Below are 18,401 nucleotides of genomic sequence, written 5' to 3'. Positions count from 1 at the left end.
GGAATTTATCAAAATCCTTTCTTAGCGGATGCCTACGTTATAACATCAACCTGCATGCCAAATTTCAGCCCGATCCGTCGAGTGGTTTGGGCTGTGCGTTGATAGATCACTATATCAATCAGTCAGTCACCTTTGAGTTTTATATATATAGATTGCTCGTTTAAAGATATGAGATAAAATTCGTGTTGTCAAGAGCCAAGAAATGGATTTAATATCTCCGTGATATACACATGACAGAAGCCGCTACAAAGACTTTAAATACCTACTTAACTCATGTATGTACTTTATCGTAAATTTTTTGAATATAATATTTGGCTATAAAATTAACCCTTGCGGAACGGTTTTGTTTTAGGGATGTCCCCACAAGATAGAAGGGGTCATAGAGTACCCGGGGACGTTATCAGGCGCACTGATTAAAAACAAACTCGCCTAACTAGGGTTATTAACTTTGGGGGAATCGCAAGGGTACTGGAATTGATCGCGCGCACTTTGCATGATTAAAGTGCTCTTGTCTACGAGTTTTAAAAGGTATTTTTATGGTTTCCTACTGAAACATAGCTAGCCCATTCGTTCAATAATAACTATTTTATGTTACATTCATGTTACTAAACTCCGTATATAGTATGAAAGGAATAGATATAGATCCAAAATTATGAAATGAATTATTATATTTATCTGAAATTCAATAACGAAATATAACAGGTACTCTATAAGTTTTTATCAAATATTACACTTGAAACAATTGATTACAATATAGTTCAGCCCCCCTATCATTAACTTTGTCAAAACCTGAGCTAATCCGTGCAGGTATGTAAACAGTTGTAAAGTGAATGGTTATGTTTCCGTATCATGTGCACTTTTACTTCTCAATGGTTTTAACCTGTTATATTTGTCTCTGAACTGGATTAAGAAATGTCAAACACGAACGTCAAATTTGACTAACGGAATTGTTTTTTTTTTAGGAATTGAAATGGCTTAGCCATAACGACTAACGGAAAAATTGTAAATCAAGATGAAAATATAGTTTAAAAAAAGATTAATATTTTTTATTATAAAATATACTATTTTCTAATATAAAACGTGGTCAATGTAGGAATAGTTACTTTTGCACCGATTTATTGTATTTAAAGGTAATTATTATAAATGTGTAAATGGTTTTATTTATATTTTTTGGTATTTTATAAGCCCTTTATGAAAACACTGAGAAAATAACACTCCTTCATGTTTATATTATCACAAGCATGGCGATCTAGAGGAGAAAGAATTCTCTGACATTGGCAACTAACTGAGTCGGCAATTAAAAAAGAGAAGAAGAAGGAGACAAAAAAAAAAGATAATTGGATATTGTTATTAAGTTTATAGAGATTATGTTTTAAGCAAGAAATTGATAAGTTTATTATATCCTATACCTACTTGATACCTACGCTAAATAATCTACCATGAAAAAGTCTTAGAAATGCATCAAACTTGTGGATTACAATTACATGCATTACAACAGAGTTGATGTCATGAGTTGAACATAGTTTGTTGAACTTGAACTCATTCTTGAACACCTACGTTTTTTTGAGCTTTCAAATAGGTATTATTGTAACATAAACAGGCAATTTATAAGTTTAATAATCCCCTTTTTGTGCCTTGTAAGGCATTTTACATTATTAGTACTGTGTACGCTGAACCAAATATTTTTCAGGATAAAGGATGATTGCTAACACTGAGATACTATAAGTACTACATTTTATAATAAAGAATAGCAAGTGTAATGATGACGAAGTCCTAGGAAGATAATATATATTCACTCAAAAGCTTTAATTAAAAGAAATTTAATAAATACTCGTTTTTAAATGTTTTTTCATTTATTTTCTCACTTAAATATACCTACCTTAGATACATATTCATACACAGCTTTCATCAATAGGTACTACATTTGTCTTACACCTTATTATCAACCTAGTATCCTAGATAGGCAAGTGTTAAATCTCTTTTATATTATACTTCTAAAAATATTTATACAGCGGAAATCTTAAACAAGGTCTTGTCACTTAAAATCAAAGAAGATGAATCAAATATCCCTTGTGTAAATATTAATTTATTATTATTAAAGGAGTTCAAATACCAACTTTTGATGAAAGATAAAAACAATATTATAATTTCAGACTTTTATTTGGCAAACCAATAACAATTAGAAACTGCATTGCAAGTTGCAACTATGGGAAATTGCCTGGGATATCTCAGACAGAGAGCGGTCAAGGGTTTTGTGTTCTTTGTGTTGTATTATGTTGTAGAATGCCTCCCGTGTGAGTATCTCTATATACTCACACAGGAGGAGTTCTGAATGTGTTAGAATTGCTCCTCAGTCACACACTGACTGCTCCAACGCAAATGCTTCAACGCGTGACCACTCTGTCTGATAGGTCCCTAAAACGACCACATCTTTTTAAAATGTATAATACATGAGGACTTACTAAAGTCCTCATGTATTTTAAATTTTAATGTAATAAGTAATATAAAACTAATATTATTATTATTGAGGTACAAAAGAATTTTTGGTAATAATAATATAAGTTCCAATGAAAATATTATGTTTTATGAACAATAAGTATGTTTGTTATGCAATTTTTGTTATGTCTTTTTGGAAAAAGTACTATAAGTAATGTAGGATTATATTTTTGAGTTTTAGTGACTATTCCCATTGTATATTATATCATATTGTAGTCAAGAGAAGTTATAAATGAAAAAGTGCATATGAGAATTTAGCTAATTTGGATTTTATATTATCAATGATTTAACTTTTCTAGTAGTTTAGGTGTATGTGTGTGTGTCAATATTTATTCGTGAATATACTTGAATCTAAAGTTTCAAAGGTTGTGTTCTCAAAATTCTTGTTATTGAGAAAGTAATACCTTTGAATTTACCTCTTTGGTGCAGCGTTTATCATGCATGGTTTACAAGGAAATAGTTTGTGAAATAACACAAAGACCTACTGCAATCAAAAGATTGTACGAAATGCTCCTAAGATAGGTTCCTAAGAAGTACATAGTAAGTTTTAATTTAATATAAAACTAATACTTATTATTATTATTGAGGTAAGTACAAAAGTATTTTTGGTAATACATAATAATATATGTTCCTATGATAATATTATGTTTTATGAACAATAAGTTCCATATGTTTGTTATGCAATTCTTATTAAGTAAGTCTTTTTTGGAAAAGCACTATAATGTAGGTTTTTGTTTTTGAGTAAAATTTAGTGATTTACACTATTCCCATCATATAATACCATATTGTCGTCAAGAGAAGAAGTTATAAATGAAAAAGTGCTCATATGAGAATTTAGCTAATTGGGTTTCTAATTGGGATTGATAATATCATATCAATTATTTAACTTTTCTAGTAGTTTAGGTGTGTCAATGTTTATCCGGAGCATGTTATACATACATCTAAAGGTTAAAAGGTTGTGTTCTGAAAATTCTTGTTAAAAGTAAGTAATATTGAATTATTTACCTCTTTGGTGCAGTGTTTATCATGCATATACCAAAATACTTCAGGTTTACAAGGAAATAGTTTGTGAAATAACACAAAAACCTACAATGCAACTATAAGATTGTACCTGTAGGTTTTTGGTGAAAATTCATACTTGTTTTACAGTAATTATACACAACACTTGTGTTCCTTATACCTTGTATGTGTTTCTTGTGTACTAAATCAATGCAGTCTTAGCTCATCGCACAAATGCAAACCTTATTGTTGACTAGACATATAGGTAAACTACACCTCACTTATGTTATTATTCTGAAACCTCACTAACACTAAATGGATTACTAAGGTCTCTACGTCTTTACTTATGTATCAGTTCGTGATTAACTTGAGAATACTTAATCGTTTTCCAAAAATTTGGACACTTCGAATGTTAAGTTTTTTGGTTTTAATAACGAATTATTTTCACTAAAATATATGCTACAGACTAAAATATAACTTATTAAGTAACTAACCAACTAAATAGCAATATAATTTAAGACTAAAAAGTATGTAATATTAATAAATAAAATTACTAAAATGTAAACTATTCAGTAAAAGCTACTCGTTGGTTGGTGTTTATTGAATTGCTGTATTTGACGTAAAAGCAAGCGAGCTTATGTCAGAAGTGTTGTCATGATTCGAAATTATTACTCAGTTAACAATGGAGAAGTGAGTTTGGTGTCACGTGACCACTGACTGGCTGGAAAATAGAGGTCATGGTACCAAAATGCGAGCCAGTCAGTATTCTGGCTGGCTTTAAGAGCTCATGATAGAGGCCCAGGGGGCCTATTATGAGCTCTTAAATCCATTCAATTTACGTCCTTATACAGTCAGTATAAGGACGTAAAGAGAATGGATTTAAGAGCTCATGATAGAAGCCCAGGTGAATTCTTGAATCTCGGTAGTACGGATTAAATCTTATTTCGATAAATCGATAGTCTTTGAAAATAATAATATTGAAAGTATAGCAGGTAGCGTAAACGAACATAACGCGGTCGCGCTAAAAACTATTTTTTGCGTATCGAAGTTGCGACTTTTAATTAATAGCAAATAGCCTCTTCGAAAATTGTTACAGCTTGACGCATTTTGTAGTACAGTAATTGGTAGTCAAACTAAATTTATTTACCTGAGATAAATTTTTGTTCACATATTTAGAGCTCGTAATAAAACGTTTATCCATAGATTTTCATTTGTTTCATTAAAAAATCCTAAAACTGAACAAAAATATTGAACGATAATTTAATACTTAATATCTTCTTTGAAGTTTTTGAAGTTCAGAGAATCCTAAAACTGAACAAAAATATTAAACGATAATTTAATAATGTCTTCTTTGAAGTTTTTGAAGTTCAGAGAAGTGAGGTGTGGAGTGTAAAATGCAGCCTATCACAACCAGGGGGAAGTTTTACCCCCCTGGCTGTCCCCACCGCGTGTGACACCCCTGAACAGGGGGTCGACATTAGAGGAAAATAAACTTTCCGTTTTAAAAATAAAATAGGTACTCATAATAATGATTATTGTAAAAACAGTTTTCCAAATATCTATATTTGAAAATTTATAATCTAGTTAAAAAAATGTATAAATTATGTAACATTTTCAAAAAATGTTCATGTACATTTTTCGATAGGCATTGCATAAAAAAATAAAACTAGAAACTGATGTTTCCTTCGTATCGCTTAGGGCACCGTAACTTTTTTGTCCTTTACTCAAAGTGTTTTCATACTATTTCCAAAGAAACAAACGGCAAGACACAATATTTTCGTATTTATAGCATCGGAATTGAGAACGGAGCAATTTAAACAAAGAACCAGCAATTTGAAGTCTGGTAAAAATTTAAACCTTTGAGAGAGCTCCCCTTTTCGTTCCCTGATTAGAAACGAGGGTGGATGCTATAGATTAAAACATCAGTCGATGCAGGAGACATTTGCATGCGAAATCTGCGTAATTCACGATCAATATATGCACAGTGTTGACGCGAGCCAAAACTTCAAAAGTTATGATCATGCAATGGAATTCCTGTCAAGCAGATCTCTTACTCAACGATATTATGTGTTTTTAATCGACTTTCAAAAAGGAGGAGGTTTTAAGTTCGTCTGTTTATATATTTTTTTTGTATGTTCAACGATCACTTCGCCGTTTGTGGACCGATTTTCAAGATTTTTTCGCTATTGTATCGGGTTTAGTCCGGTACCATGTTTATGAAAAATTTGACTTGTTAATAGGATCAATAAGTAATCGAGGGAATTCCTCGCTATTTATACCAAAAAGTAATTTAAACCCATTTATCTGGATGATATTGTGATTTCGATTCATAATCCGAAGTATTTCAAATGGAAACTTAACGGCCATTCTCAGGTTTGGCATTATTTGCCCCATTACCGTTACCATTTTTTTTTCGCTAATTTGACTTATTCTCTCTCTCTCATTGAACTCATTAAAATATGAAAGTAATGAAAGATACGAATACAATAATAAATTTGGCGTGGTACAGTTAATTATAGTTTTTTAGATAATAAGCCTTAAAATTTTTATGGGTGCGGTAATTAGACAAATGTAAAAATTTGTGTAACGGTAATTAGAAAGCATTATAATTCTATCTAAAACATCATAGAAAAACATTGATTAATAAGTTGCACATGTATAATATTGTCACAAAAGGGGTAGAATTATAAAAATCCAATTATACCCATCCAAAAAAAATTGTACATAATTTTATGAATACTCAGCATATAGATATCTAAATATTATATATACCACTAAGGGACTAACTGACGTAGTGATGTATCAACGCACAGCCCAAACCACTGGACGGATTGGGCTAAAATTTGGCATGCAGGTAGATGTTATGACGTAGGCATCCGCTAAGAAAGTTTTTTTATTAATTCTGCCCCTAAAGGGCTATGAAACTTTGTAAATTTAAATAATAATAGCCAATATCATAGTGTTAGTAGAAAGTACAGTTAAAATTTAAATTATGTTAGTACAATTCTTGCAATTCAATGCAATTCTTATAGTGTAAAATTATTTATTATGAATGGTAAGGCATTGAAACTATTAATGAAACTTAATCTCTATCTAACATGCACCTCTATCCAATGCCTTATCAAACCATCAAAACTGTAAGTTAATACCCTTAGAATGCTGTTATGACTACTTCTGACACGCTGCATCAATGACGCCCCTCGTTTCCTTAGTATGGCGTTACAGCCATCAATGCGCATTTCGGCAAACATACCTGAGGCACTACAGTACCTCGGTAGTCCTAACAGCATTCTAAAGATACTATTGTACTGAACACTAAGAGCATTTATCGCACGCTGGGTGTAGCTCGCCCATAGATTGCATGTGTAAAAGGACTGACAGTAAGTTTTAAATAAAGTCACTTTTACCTCTGTAGAGCATCTTGCAAATCTACGAGCTAACATGTTTCCACGTACGGCCAACGCTCTTCGCTCCCTCTCAATGTCTACTTCATCAGCAAGCGTGTCAGTTACCCAAAGACCCAGGTATTTGAATTTATTGACTTTAGCAAGTGGAACTTCATTTAGAAACACGGGTGGTATTGTGCTTTGTGTTCACGGGGTTGAAAAACAAGAAGTTCACTTTTCTTAGAGTTATACCTGAGTCCTTGGGCCTCGGCATACGCTTGACACTTGCCTAGCAGTTTTCTGAGGCACCTGATCGAGGGACTGAGCAACACCGTGTCATCAGCATAACTAATGTAGTTCAGCCGTACTCCGCCAATGGAACAACTGACATTAGTGCTGCTCAGCTCCTCGATCAGCTTATTTACGTAAAGGTTGAACAGACGAGGAGATGTTAATCCACCTTGTCGAACTCCACACCTTAATTTATGAATGAAACTCGCTAGAGAGAGCCCCAGACCACTTTACAACATAATTTTAAACCGATCGGGCTAATACTTTCCATGCATAAAGCTACTATGACGTAGGCATCCCCTAAGAAAGTGTTTTGATAAATTCTACCTCTAAGGGGATAAAATAGGGGATGAAAGATTGTATATAATAATACTTTTTAACGCGGGCAAAGCGCCGGCAAAAGCTAGTATTATTAAAGATTCATTTATGATTATAATAATCTATGAAAACCGCGAGAAAACTTCAATTGATAAAAAAGTACGTATCAGTTTTTCATACAACGGTAATAAGGAACATATGGAAATTAGTATACGGTAATTAGAACAAGTTAGATTTTCTTGAAAAATTAAAAAAACCGACACAGTTTGGAAAAACTTGCTTAGGGCAAAGTACGTAGGCCAAATTACTTTTTAGATTGACATGATCAACATACAATCTTATTTAAAAATCAAGTAGCAAAATAAGATTACAGTAATTAAAAAAGTTCGTTACCAAAGCTACGGTAAGTAGATACTCTCGTGCTTCATCGGCGGCACACTAACATTAACGACGTGGGACCGCTAATGGGCCGTGGAACACGCTAAGGAGAAGAGACCCATGCACTTGTAATGTGCCAAATCCTGTTATTTTTGGGTGGGCACCCGAAAACAGCATGCGTTACGGTAATAAGAACTTTTGATATGACAAGCGATTATTTCATGATAACTATTTATAGGCTGGGCCTATTGAGTCGATATTTTCCAATGCGATAACCAATGTTTATGAGCATTTAAAACGATGAATAGATCATGGTTAATATGTATGTTATAAAAATTACAAGCAAGTTTCGAGATCAAGTTGGCGTGGGGACACGTCACGGTAATGAGAAAAACATGATTTTTGAAAACGACTTAAATTAATTTAGTCTGAATTACTTAAATTAGAAGCCTGTGTTTAAGTTTGTAGCTAGTTACGGATGCTATCTACCGCTTAAAAATATTGCATACTTGAATAAGATAATATTACAGAGTATACAAGCCCGGGACACTTAAATTTTGCTCTCCTGAGAATGGTCGTTAAAGTGATTTTGGATAAATAATGAAGAACCAAGTAAATCTTTAAAAAAAGTTGCACCAAGATTTACCTCAAGACTAAGCCCGGGCGCGCACTAGCGGCCAGATCGCGGCGGCCATCGACAGTATGGTGTGGCCGCTGGTCGCGTTGCGGCCAGGTGCGCGTGGGGCGGTTTCATACTAAGGTATCTATCTCAATAGCCGCCGCCGCCGCCTGGCCGCTAGTGCGCGCCCGGGCTACCTCAACTTATTCTGTACTCAATTTTCATCCTTTTGAAGTCGGTACCGGCTAAGTTCTATGTCAAGTATATCAGTTCTAGGCTGGTACCGACTGCAAAAGAATGAAAATTGAGTGCAGAATAAGTTGCGGTTTGGTCAAATTTTGAACAAGGCACTAAAGAGTAGGAAAAGAGTAAAGTTCACAGAAAACCGGCGTGAAACAGCACTTGCGCTGTGTTTTGCCGAGTGAGTGAGTTTACCGGAGGCCCAATCCCCTACCCTTTTCCCTTCCATACCCTCTCCTATTTCCTTCCCTACCCTCCCCTATTACCCTATTCCGTCTTAAAAGACCTTGCTTTCCACCAGGTGACCCGTTTGCCCCCTTATTTCATAAAAAAAAGGGTTTCTTTATACTTTTTAAATAATTTAGAAATAATGTTTTAACCTTGGAAGTCGGGTTCAATTTTTTTGTTAAAAAATGTTAAAAACGGAGAAAGCGAAGAAAAAAGACGTGCATTTTTACGATACGTTGATACGTACGACGTCACGTCAACGTACCGTGCCACGTTACCGCACTGTTCAACGTTGACGGCGTCGTGACTTGGAGATGTGGACAGGCCCTACCTCCTGTAACATAGCAAGACACTAATAATATCCTGTTGCTAATATAAAATACATAATAAATTATGTAAGTACTAAATAGGGTTCTCCTACAACAGACGTGTAACTATTATCGGACGTTGTTTTAGGACAATTGTCTGTACGAGTCATACGCCGTTTTTTGTTACTTTAACTGAAGTAGTTAAGTTTAATACATAAGTACAATAAACGGTTTCGTTAAATACATAATACTAGATGACGCTCGCAACTCCGTTGCGCCAAAATTCGTTTATTGCAAGGGAACCGTACATTTTTCCGGGATAAAAACTATCCCATGTCCCCGGTGACACAAAGTATCTCCATGCCAAACCGCAAAATCGATTTAGTGGTTTGGGCGTGAAAAGATAACAGACAGACAGAGAGAAATACTTTCGCATTTATCTTTTTATTATTAAGTACTAGATGACGCCCGTAACTCGTTGGCGCCAAGATTCGTTTATTGCGCGGGAACCGTAAAATTTTCCGGGATAAAAAGTATCCTATGTCCTTTCCCGGGACTCAAACTATCTCTATAACAAATTTCAGCAAAATTAGTTCAGCGGTTTGGGCGTGAAGAGATAACAGACAGACAGACACTTTCGCATTACAATATTAGTATGGATGGATTATTAAGTATGGATCTTTGACGAAGGCTACAAAATCAAGGCCGCTACGTAACCGTAGCTCGTAGCGTCGTAGCGGCCTTGCTACGAGTTTCTAATTTTACGTTTCGCTTATTATTTCACGATTACGATGACTTTTGAAAGTCATTACGTAAAAAAGTTTTACGATTGTACCTTTGAAGCGATCTATTGTTGGAACGAAGTTCCTTATCGCGCATCCGGTGTAAAAGAGGCTAGACAGAACGATATTTGACCTCGACACTTTTTTATTAGTACCTGCATGGTAGGGGTAGAGGACGTTGATAGTATTCCTGTGCGTCAACTAGATGGCGTTTTTTGAGAATAAACAACGGCGCATTGTTAGGATTCCTGGGGCGTTTTTTAATATTTTTTTGAGTGTATATGTGTACAGGTTTTTTGAACATAAGATATAACTTCATTCCATTCGGGTGCCCTTGACACTTTTCAAGTTATTTTTATATTTTAAATTATCAAATTTTTCACAATTCTCTTGAAATAAGTCCGGAAACTCCTTTCTCCCTTTTTTAATCGTCTCTACCGCTAGTAATGAGTACTTAGAATAGAGTAGGCGGTATCATCATCCATCACACTGGGAAGGCAATGCAAGTGATGTTCAGGGGTAGAAGCGACCCCGGGGGTGGCGGGAGACCCCCCGCTAGGTCAGGGTTAAATGTACCCCCGAGCAGGGTGCCAACCTTCGACCTTGCTGCGTGTACTATGAAACCCTTGCATGCACTTGTAACCTTGGATACTACGTCAGGATTTTTGCACTTGCGGTTTTAGTTGCAATAATATGACACTTTAGGTGGCAGAATCGGATTCGTTATAAAAAGTATGCCGAAAGTGTTTCTCTATGTTTTACTTGTTTTGCTAGGTATAGTTTATTGTAACAATTAATATAACGTGTAATATACACAAATCTCAAGATTAATCATTAATCTCTTTTCGAAACAGAGATTTTTCCCAAAAATTTTGAAACTTGATGGATGAGAGTGAAGGTAAAGAAACTTCTAAAGAATTTCTAAGATACGTAAAATATCTCAATATTTATTTACTATTTCGAAACAAAGATGTTCAGACAGCTGTTCCAGATTTAATTTGGTCCACGAATCATGAATTTATCTCATCGATTTCAAGCAGTGGCGTCCGGCGTACGATTCCGTCCGTTTCAGCTCCGGACAAGTGACATGCGTAACCGATAGTCCACACCCAAGAGTCCTATCGTCACATTCGTCAATTAATTTACTGCCTCATACCCATCACTTTAAAGTACACTTCGCAATCGCCGAGTCCGTTCGACGGAAAATGTTTTATAATGCACGACGACTGGGTACAGATTCGCATGTTTTATGTTAAGTTCACTGTGGAGTGTGCTGAGGTAATGTAAGATTTACGCGGCAGTAATAAGGTCGAAGTTGCATTGGGGGTGGGGAAGGTGTCGGGTCGATAAGTCCGGGCGCCGGCGATCAATAGAGGGAGTCAGCCCGCCCCGCGTGCCTTCACTTACACGATACTCTTGTCTTTGTGATTTGCATTTTATTGTCTCGTTTATGATTTATTTTTGTTTTTTGTGATGTTTTATTTTAATACACAACTTAAATATGTTAGCATACTATGAGTTATACTAAATATAGATATTTGCATAATATAGAGTATGGACTCTATTGTTTTGACCATTGCAATTTTTCAAAGAAATATAATAATATAGTTTATTGCTCTTTCTTCGTTTGTAACTGCCATTACAATTTAGAACTTGAGTTAGACTCAACTCAAGTAATAATTGTACACAATAAAACGCACACAAAGGAAAAGTCATAAAGTTTTCAGTATTCTTTACGTTTTTCCAATAAAGCCGGGGAATATTTCAATAAGCGCGGGTGGAATATGATAATTCCGTCACAACAGCCGCTCACAGTTGTCATAAAACCCATTCGAATGATTCTCCTTTATCCATAAACTGTATTGTTATAATGTACTAGATAAATACGGAGTGTAACAAACAACAAAGTGAAAATACTTTAGAATGCGTATTGTGTCACTTATATTATGTCGAGTTTACTGAAAAAATAACATCGCTGAAAGAGTTACTTTTAACTTTTTTCCTATGAGAATATGATATACCGTTATATTATGTTATAACGAATTTTCCCATCAAAAAAAAAAACTATTTTAGCGCCACTACCATGATAGTGAACTCTATGAATTATTATATCAGGGATCACACTAAGATATTATCAAAAAGTTTTGTCACATCCTATATATTTAAGAGTCCGGGTGCCATCGCAATTCTCATACAAACGTAATACCAAGATCATTTCCCATACGAGAATATTTACCATATTCGAGTTATTATTCAGCTTAAGACAGAAATTACCTAGGTTCCTGTACAAAGATTCACTGCAAAATATTAACATACGCAAAAATATGAACGATTACTTAATTTAGTATGTGAATATTGTAATCGTTCATATTTTTGGTACGTATGTATGTAAATATTTTGCAGTGAATCTTTGTACAGGAACCTAGGTAATTTCTATCTTAAGCTGAATAACAACTTAAATATGGTAAATATTCTCGTATGGGAAATGATCTTGGTATTACGTTTGTATGAGAATTGCGATGGTACCCGGGCTCTTAAGTTTCTCAACATCTCGAAGTGAAACAGTCGTGTAGAAGCCATTGAAAGAATGTCCAACCTAATTTCCACGAGTTAATTTTAGCCTCGTAGGTCAAGAGACTTCTTAAACATTATTTCAGATTGTAAAGAGAAAATTATATAAAGGCATTCAGATTTCAGGGCCAAATTCTTCAGATTAAATCACAATTAAGGCTTCGAGTTAATGACTTTCGAAGCTCTACAAGGTATTATAAAATTTCGACTTAATAAAGATAAAAATAATGTTATTTTTTGCTGAAAAAGTTAAAAGTGGTCGAGTGAGGTCAAAGTTCGCTCCTAGGATTTGCCGCCGCGAAAACAAAGAATGCTTTATAACGAATGTAGGTCAGCTGGTAATTTTAAAAATGGCAATTTGAAGTAATACGCTTAGGTACCATCGAGGAAATTGATTCTTAGGCAGTTGACAGACCAACGTCATTTGGTCGGATCATGTCAATACAATGTTAATTGTGATCTGTCGACTGGGTTTGACATGTCGCGACCAAACTACGTAGGTCCCCCATCATAGGAATCAATTTCTCTGATAGTACCTACATAATAATTATTTTGGTTTTATGCACCTTAAATTATTTAAATAATTCTTACTTAATATTTTTGTGATCTAAATAAAAGTATTAATAAACAATTAATATAATTATGTAAGTCATATTAATAATATTATTTTATTTGATTATTTACCTTTTTTCAATTGGAAATATGTATAATAAGGAAAATTTAAGTGAATAAACCAATATTTGTTCAAGTAAATTTGCTACCCGCTGCGGGTACCCCGTATAATACATATGAATATTATGATGTCTAGCTTTACTAAACATACATAAATACTCGAGAGTTGGAGATGCCGTCAACTAAGTTCGATCGAAATTCGAAACGAAATCGATATCGGAATCGAGAATTAATTGAAACATAAGCCGCTGCGGTCCCGTAGTTCCGATTACTCATCCAATATGCTGTCGAATTCCTATCAGTCGTATCGATTTTACTAGCAGCCTTTATCGGAACTGCGTCCGTGTATCATAGTAATTCGAAACATCTGTATGATTCATGTCGGTTCAAAGTTATTGGAAGAAGTTAATCTGAAATGTATGCGAAAATAGAAAATTGTGAGCATACGCCATATCTAAGAGACTAGAGACTAGGAAGACTAAGGTGGGATTTCACCAAACACACATAAAACTTTGTTTTATAAAACTTAGTTCCCATTGAACGAGTTCATGCTGCGACGTAAATCTCGTTTTGTTTCTATTGGATTTCACAAACTTCTTTTGATCGCGATTATTAAATCTAAGTTTACGTGACGTCACGCGATTATTTTATATGTTTTCATCATTTTAAAGCCTTTTCACGTTAATTTAACTACAAAATAGCAAGAAGCAATACATAAACAAACAAACGCATGTGTCAAAACTGCCATCTTCACATTTCTTTTGTCTATGTTTTTCGTTCCGCCATGACAGGGCTTGAACGGGTTTTATGACGTTAAACTTCGGACTTTGGACGTTCAGAAGATAAAACTCGGATTTGCTGTGAACACGCTCTGTTTATGCTGATGAAATGCATTTCGATGTTATAATCGCGTTTATACGTTTTGAACCGGTTCAGAGTGCTTTGACGCGTTCCATTTCTTTGGTGAAATCGCCCCTAAGGGCCTGTTTCACCACTTCCTGATAAGGCTATCCACCTCTTAACTTGACAGATGAAGTATGGAGAATCTGTCAAAAAAGTTGTGAATAGCCTATCAGGCACTTTATCAGAAAGTGTTGAAACAGGCCCTAAGTATTATGCCCTCTGTGACGTATCAGATAGCTCTCTACTCAATGTAGGAGAGGTGAAGCACGATGTAATGAAACTAAAGTCCAGAAAGGTTTTAAGCACTAAAACTTCTGTCCCCAAGAAAATACGAGTTGTAATTCTCTAAGCCAGCCTTACCCAAAGTGGGCGATAATGCCCCCTTGTGGTCGCTGAAGGTCTAAAGGGGAGCGGTGTGGGATCCAGAAAAAAAATCGGGGCGTTGTGTAGAGGCTTGGAGGGTGATTTATTTAATCTTAATGCATTTTAAATTGAAACCAAATATTTTCTCAAAGTGGGCAGTAGACAAAATAAGTTTGGGAACACCTGCTCTAAACCTTAGGCATCCCATTTCGCTTCACCGTTCTATACACAACACTGACCTGGTACTTATGGGGGAGTTGCAGTGGCGAGATCGCTCTACTATCGACGGTACAGCACTTCAGTCAGCTGGGCGGCAGTCGTGCGACAGTAGCGGGCAGCAGCACTGACCTGGAAGTTGATGGTGGAGGTGACGATGCGCATGGACTCGGCGTAGTTCCGCAGCACGGAGTCAGTGCTGAGCACGCTCTGGCGCCACTCGAACAGCGCCTCCAGCCGCGTGACGCAGCGCTCGCAGATCTTCTTCGGCAAGAAGTCGTCCTTCGAGATCTGCTGGATATACACGGATACGTTAACCGGGATTATTCGCTGCAGTAAAATTCGCCTAAAAGCAGTGACGGATTAAGACTACTTAATGCCCTAAGCAATCCGTGCTTGTGGGCCCCCTATCCGTACGTCAACTAGAATCGGTCTTTGAACCTTTACTCTTCTAGTGACGTGATGCCCTATGCAATTGCTTAATTTAATTAAGGGCTAATTATTCGTCACTGCTAAAAAGTCTTCTATACCCCCGCAGCCTAGATTATGCCAGAGAAACTTGACAAGTGACAACAAACTTGTGTTTTCCCATAAAATTGTGTGAAAGTATTGGCTTTGGTGGAATTACAATAAAATTTACCTTGGCTTTGGCCTTGGCCTTGGTAAATAAAAATAATGTCGAAGAAACAATTAATATCAAGAAACGGATGCGACATTCTTCGATGGCTTTTGAAGTTTGTCGACATAGTATATAACTTTCGTACCCTGCTAAACTTTATTTCTATTTAGCTATGTGATGTTTGCATCCATGCTTGACTCGAATTGAGGATAGACCTCATTATTAGTTTAGCTCGATAGTCAATAAATATTTTACTACCCTTATTGCTAAACTATAAGTTCTATAGTAAGATTTTGCTTTTATGTATACGACTTTACTTTGACATAAGGAATCTATATATAGCTAGGTTTACAGATTTTCAAAATGTATTCACTATATTGTGGTCAATGCAAAACAGAATAATATTTGTTCAATCTTATATATATATTTATAACTGGAAACTCGGAATCGGCTCCAACGATTTTCATGAAATTTAGTATATAGGGGGTTTCGGGGGCGATAAATCGATCTAGCTAGGAATCATTTTTGGAAAATGTCATTTAATTCGTGTTTTATCGAATACCGAGGAAACCTCGGTCAAACACCTAGTAATATCTTATTCAATAATAATGCTTATTGTCAACTTTGTCCATCCTCAGATAGGTATAGTCTATTTTGGAAAGCCGTATAACTTTATGCTTTTTTGAATACCAAATCATTTCTATTTTAGTAAAAATATATTAATTCTCGACTTAATTATTATTATTGTTTGCGTCTGTAAATTGTATGAGGCGCGTTTATTTGACCTGACTTTAGTTTGTATATCTCGTAAACAAAACTAACCTTAACTCAGACTACACAATCCTTCACGTTATTGTGTTATCTCGCATAAGGCCGTTCACATACATCGGAGGGGGTAGATTAGGTTTAATGAATATAATATATCTCATGTAGACTACGAATAATAAAAACTATTTATTATTCGTAGCATGTAGACAAATATTTTTTGTAATAAAGTGAATAGGTGTTTTATTTATTAGATACGATATTAATATTCAGAGTTAGCTAAAGATACTTTCTCTTTTTACGCAATTAACTTTTTCAAACAAAAAATATATCGGCTTATTTACTTGACATTTTAAATTGAAGTGTTTAAAGGTTTATAATTATTATTATAATAATGTATTGTTATTATTTCCGGGTGTAGTATCAACAGGTATCGTGTCCGAGCGTTAGATCGTGTTAGGTCGTAGCCCGTAGCGCGCGTGCGCTACACCTCTACACCGCTACACCGTAGTCCGCGCTACGCGACACAATGCCTCCAAAGAAATCTAAGCGCCTTCGGGGAGCTACGAACTCAGTGATTTTCAGGCGACCGGGTCCGGGCGATGGTTACAAGGGAGTGAACACTCACCATAGTCGGCAGGCAGGTCCGCAGCTTGAAGAGTATCTGCCGCTGCTCCGACTCCTTGTCGAAGATGTGGAGGCGCGGGCCGCTCTTCAGCGAGCACAGGCGGCAGAGGTCCGTGAACGCTGTGAAGTTCAGGTCCTCGGGCTCGGTCATCGCGAAGCACCTGATGAGGAGGTCGAGGAGGCAGGAGTTGTCCATGTATACGGCGGTCGTGGTCGGGTGGCGGGAGACGGTCAACGCATGTCGCGGGAGCTCGGGGAGGCGTCGCGCCGCCGCTGCGACCGGGGGGCACTGGGGCCTGCGCGCCCCCGGCCCCGGCCGCCCCCCCGGGCCCCCCCGTGCCCCCTCGCGCGCCCCCTCGCCCCACCGCGGCCCCCGCGCCCTACCCCGCCACGCGCATGAGGGGTGGTTCGGACGCGCCGGAAAATGCGTACTAGTTTTCCCGTCTGCAGTTGCCGATTGTATTGATTATGATGTCTTAATTTACGTTCACGTCGAATGTCCGAGACGCCATGACGAACGTCGCTTTGCGGGTTCGGCATGCATTACAACGCATTTATTTACAATGAATTCACTTATCGTTATTTTAATTAAGTAGAGTCGCTTTCATTTTATATCGGGAACTAAAAACTTTTGCCACACAAGACGTTTTTTTACATTTTAAATTTTATTTTTTTAAATTACTCACAGAAATTATGTTTTACTTTACCATATTACTCCTAATGGATTTCTTGGTCAACTAAAAATTACTTTACATTTACTTAATACGTTTTTAATTCCAATTTTGACTAGGTTTTCTTCAGTTTACGTTCACACGTCATGTAGTAGTATAGTATATAAACCCCCTTAGCCCCTAATTAAGTTATTCTCTGTTTTTTTTGTCTGCCATGTGACTTTTTAATGTGCCAGACAAAGACTTCTGGACCTTATATAGTTTAAATATTAATTGTGTGTTATACTGATAGATTGTAAGTAATTAAAGACAATGTTGATGTACAGTAGAGATACTCAGAAACATCGTAAATTCGCGTCGGAATTTTGGGACTATGGACCGTTCAAAATTATTTTTCTCGGGGTTCGATTGGGAGTGAGCCTTATGTGGTAGACATGAAGATCCTATAAGAGGTAATACAATTTTGAATGAACCGTACAACGTACACTCACGGGGACTGTGGAGTTATTAACTTTACTTTGACGTGGATATTGCACTCTCTTGCTTTATTGAGCGCATTTATAGAGTTTGCGAAAACATTTAGTTACTTGTAGTAGTATATTAAGTTGTTTGCTTGGATATTTATGTTAAAAGTTTAATATCAAATTAAAGGAATGTCTACAGTCTAGGACTCTAGGAGGTCAAATTCTATTATTTTTTTTGGGAAAATGTGTTATCTATATATTAAAACGTGAGAGAAAAACTTTGTAACCCTTTTTACGAAAAATGGGGAAATAACACAGTTATAGTTTATATGGTGAAGGAGTGCATCGAGCTAATATTATTTTAAAATGATGCTTTTATCCACAGACGTAAAAAAAGTACGGACGTAACCTTCTCTAATCACGAGTGAAGCCTAGTTATGGCCGCCCGTGTAGGACGTGTGCGTGATATGAGGGTTGCCATATAA

General features: G+C 36.1%; 1 protein-coding gene across 3 annotated transcripts in view; it reads right to left on the bottom strand.

Annotated features, from left to right (window-relative positions):
* The window catches only part of LOC121739917 (mediator of RNA polymerase II transcription subunit 15), a 25,002-nt gene extending 7,943 nt beyond the window's left edge, over window positions 1-17,059 (bottom strand). For all 3 annotated transcript variants that reach the window (XM_042132526.1, XM_042132528.1, XM_042132527.1), the window contains exons 1-2: window positions 16,783-17,059; window positions 14,903-15,064 (exon numbers count right to left, since the gene is read on the bottom strand). In XM_042132526.1, the coding sequence (XP_041988460.1) occupies window positions 14,903-15,064; window positions 16,783-16,977 (357 nt within the window). In that variant the 5' untranslated portion in view covers window positions 16,978-17,059. The remainder of the gene's footprint in view (window positions 1-14,902; window positions 15,065-16,782) is intronic.
* Between the last annotated feature and the right edge of the window lie 1,342 nt (window positions 17,060-18,401).

This window comes from Aricia agestis, chromosome 2, assembly GCF_905147365.1.
Source record: "Aricia agestis chromosome 2, ilAriAges1.1, whole genome shotgun sequence".
Taxonomy (NCBI): domain Eukaryota; kingdom Metazoa; phylum Arthropoda; class Insecta; order Lepidoptera; family Lycaenidae; genus Aricia; species Aricia agestis.
Note: the sequence above shows the minus strand (reverse complement) of the source record. Positions and strands in the feature narration are given on the sequence as shown.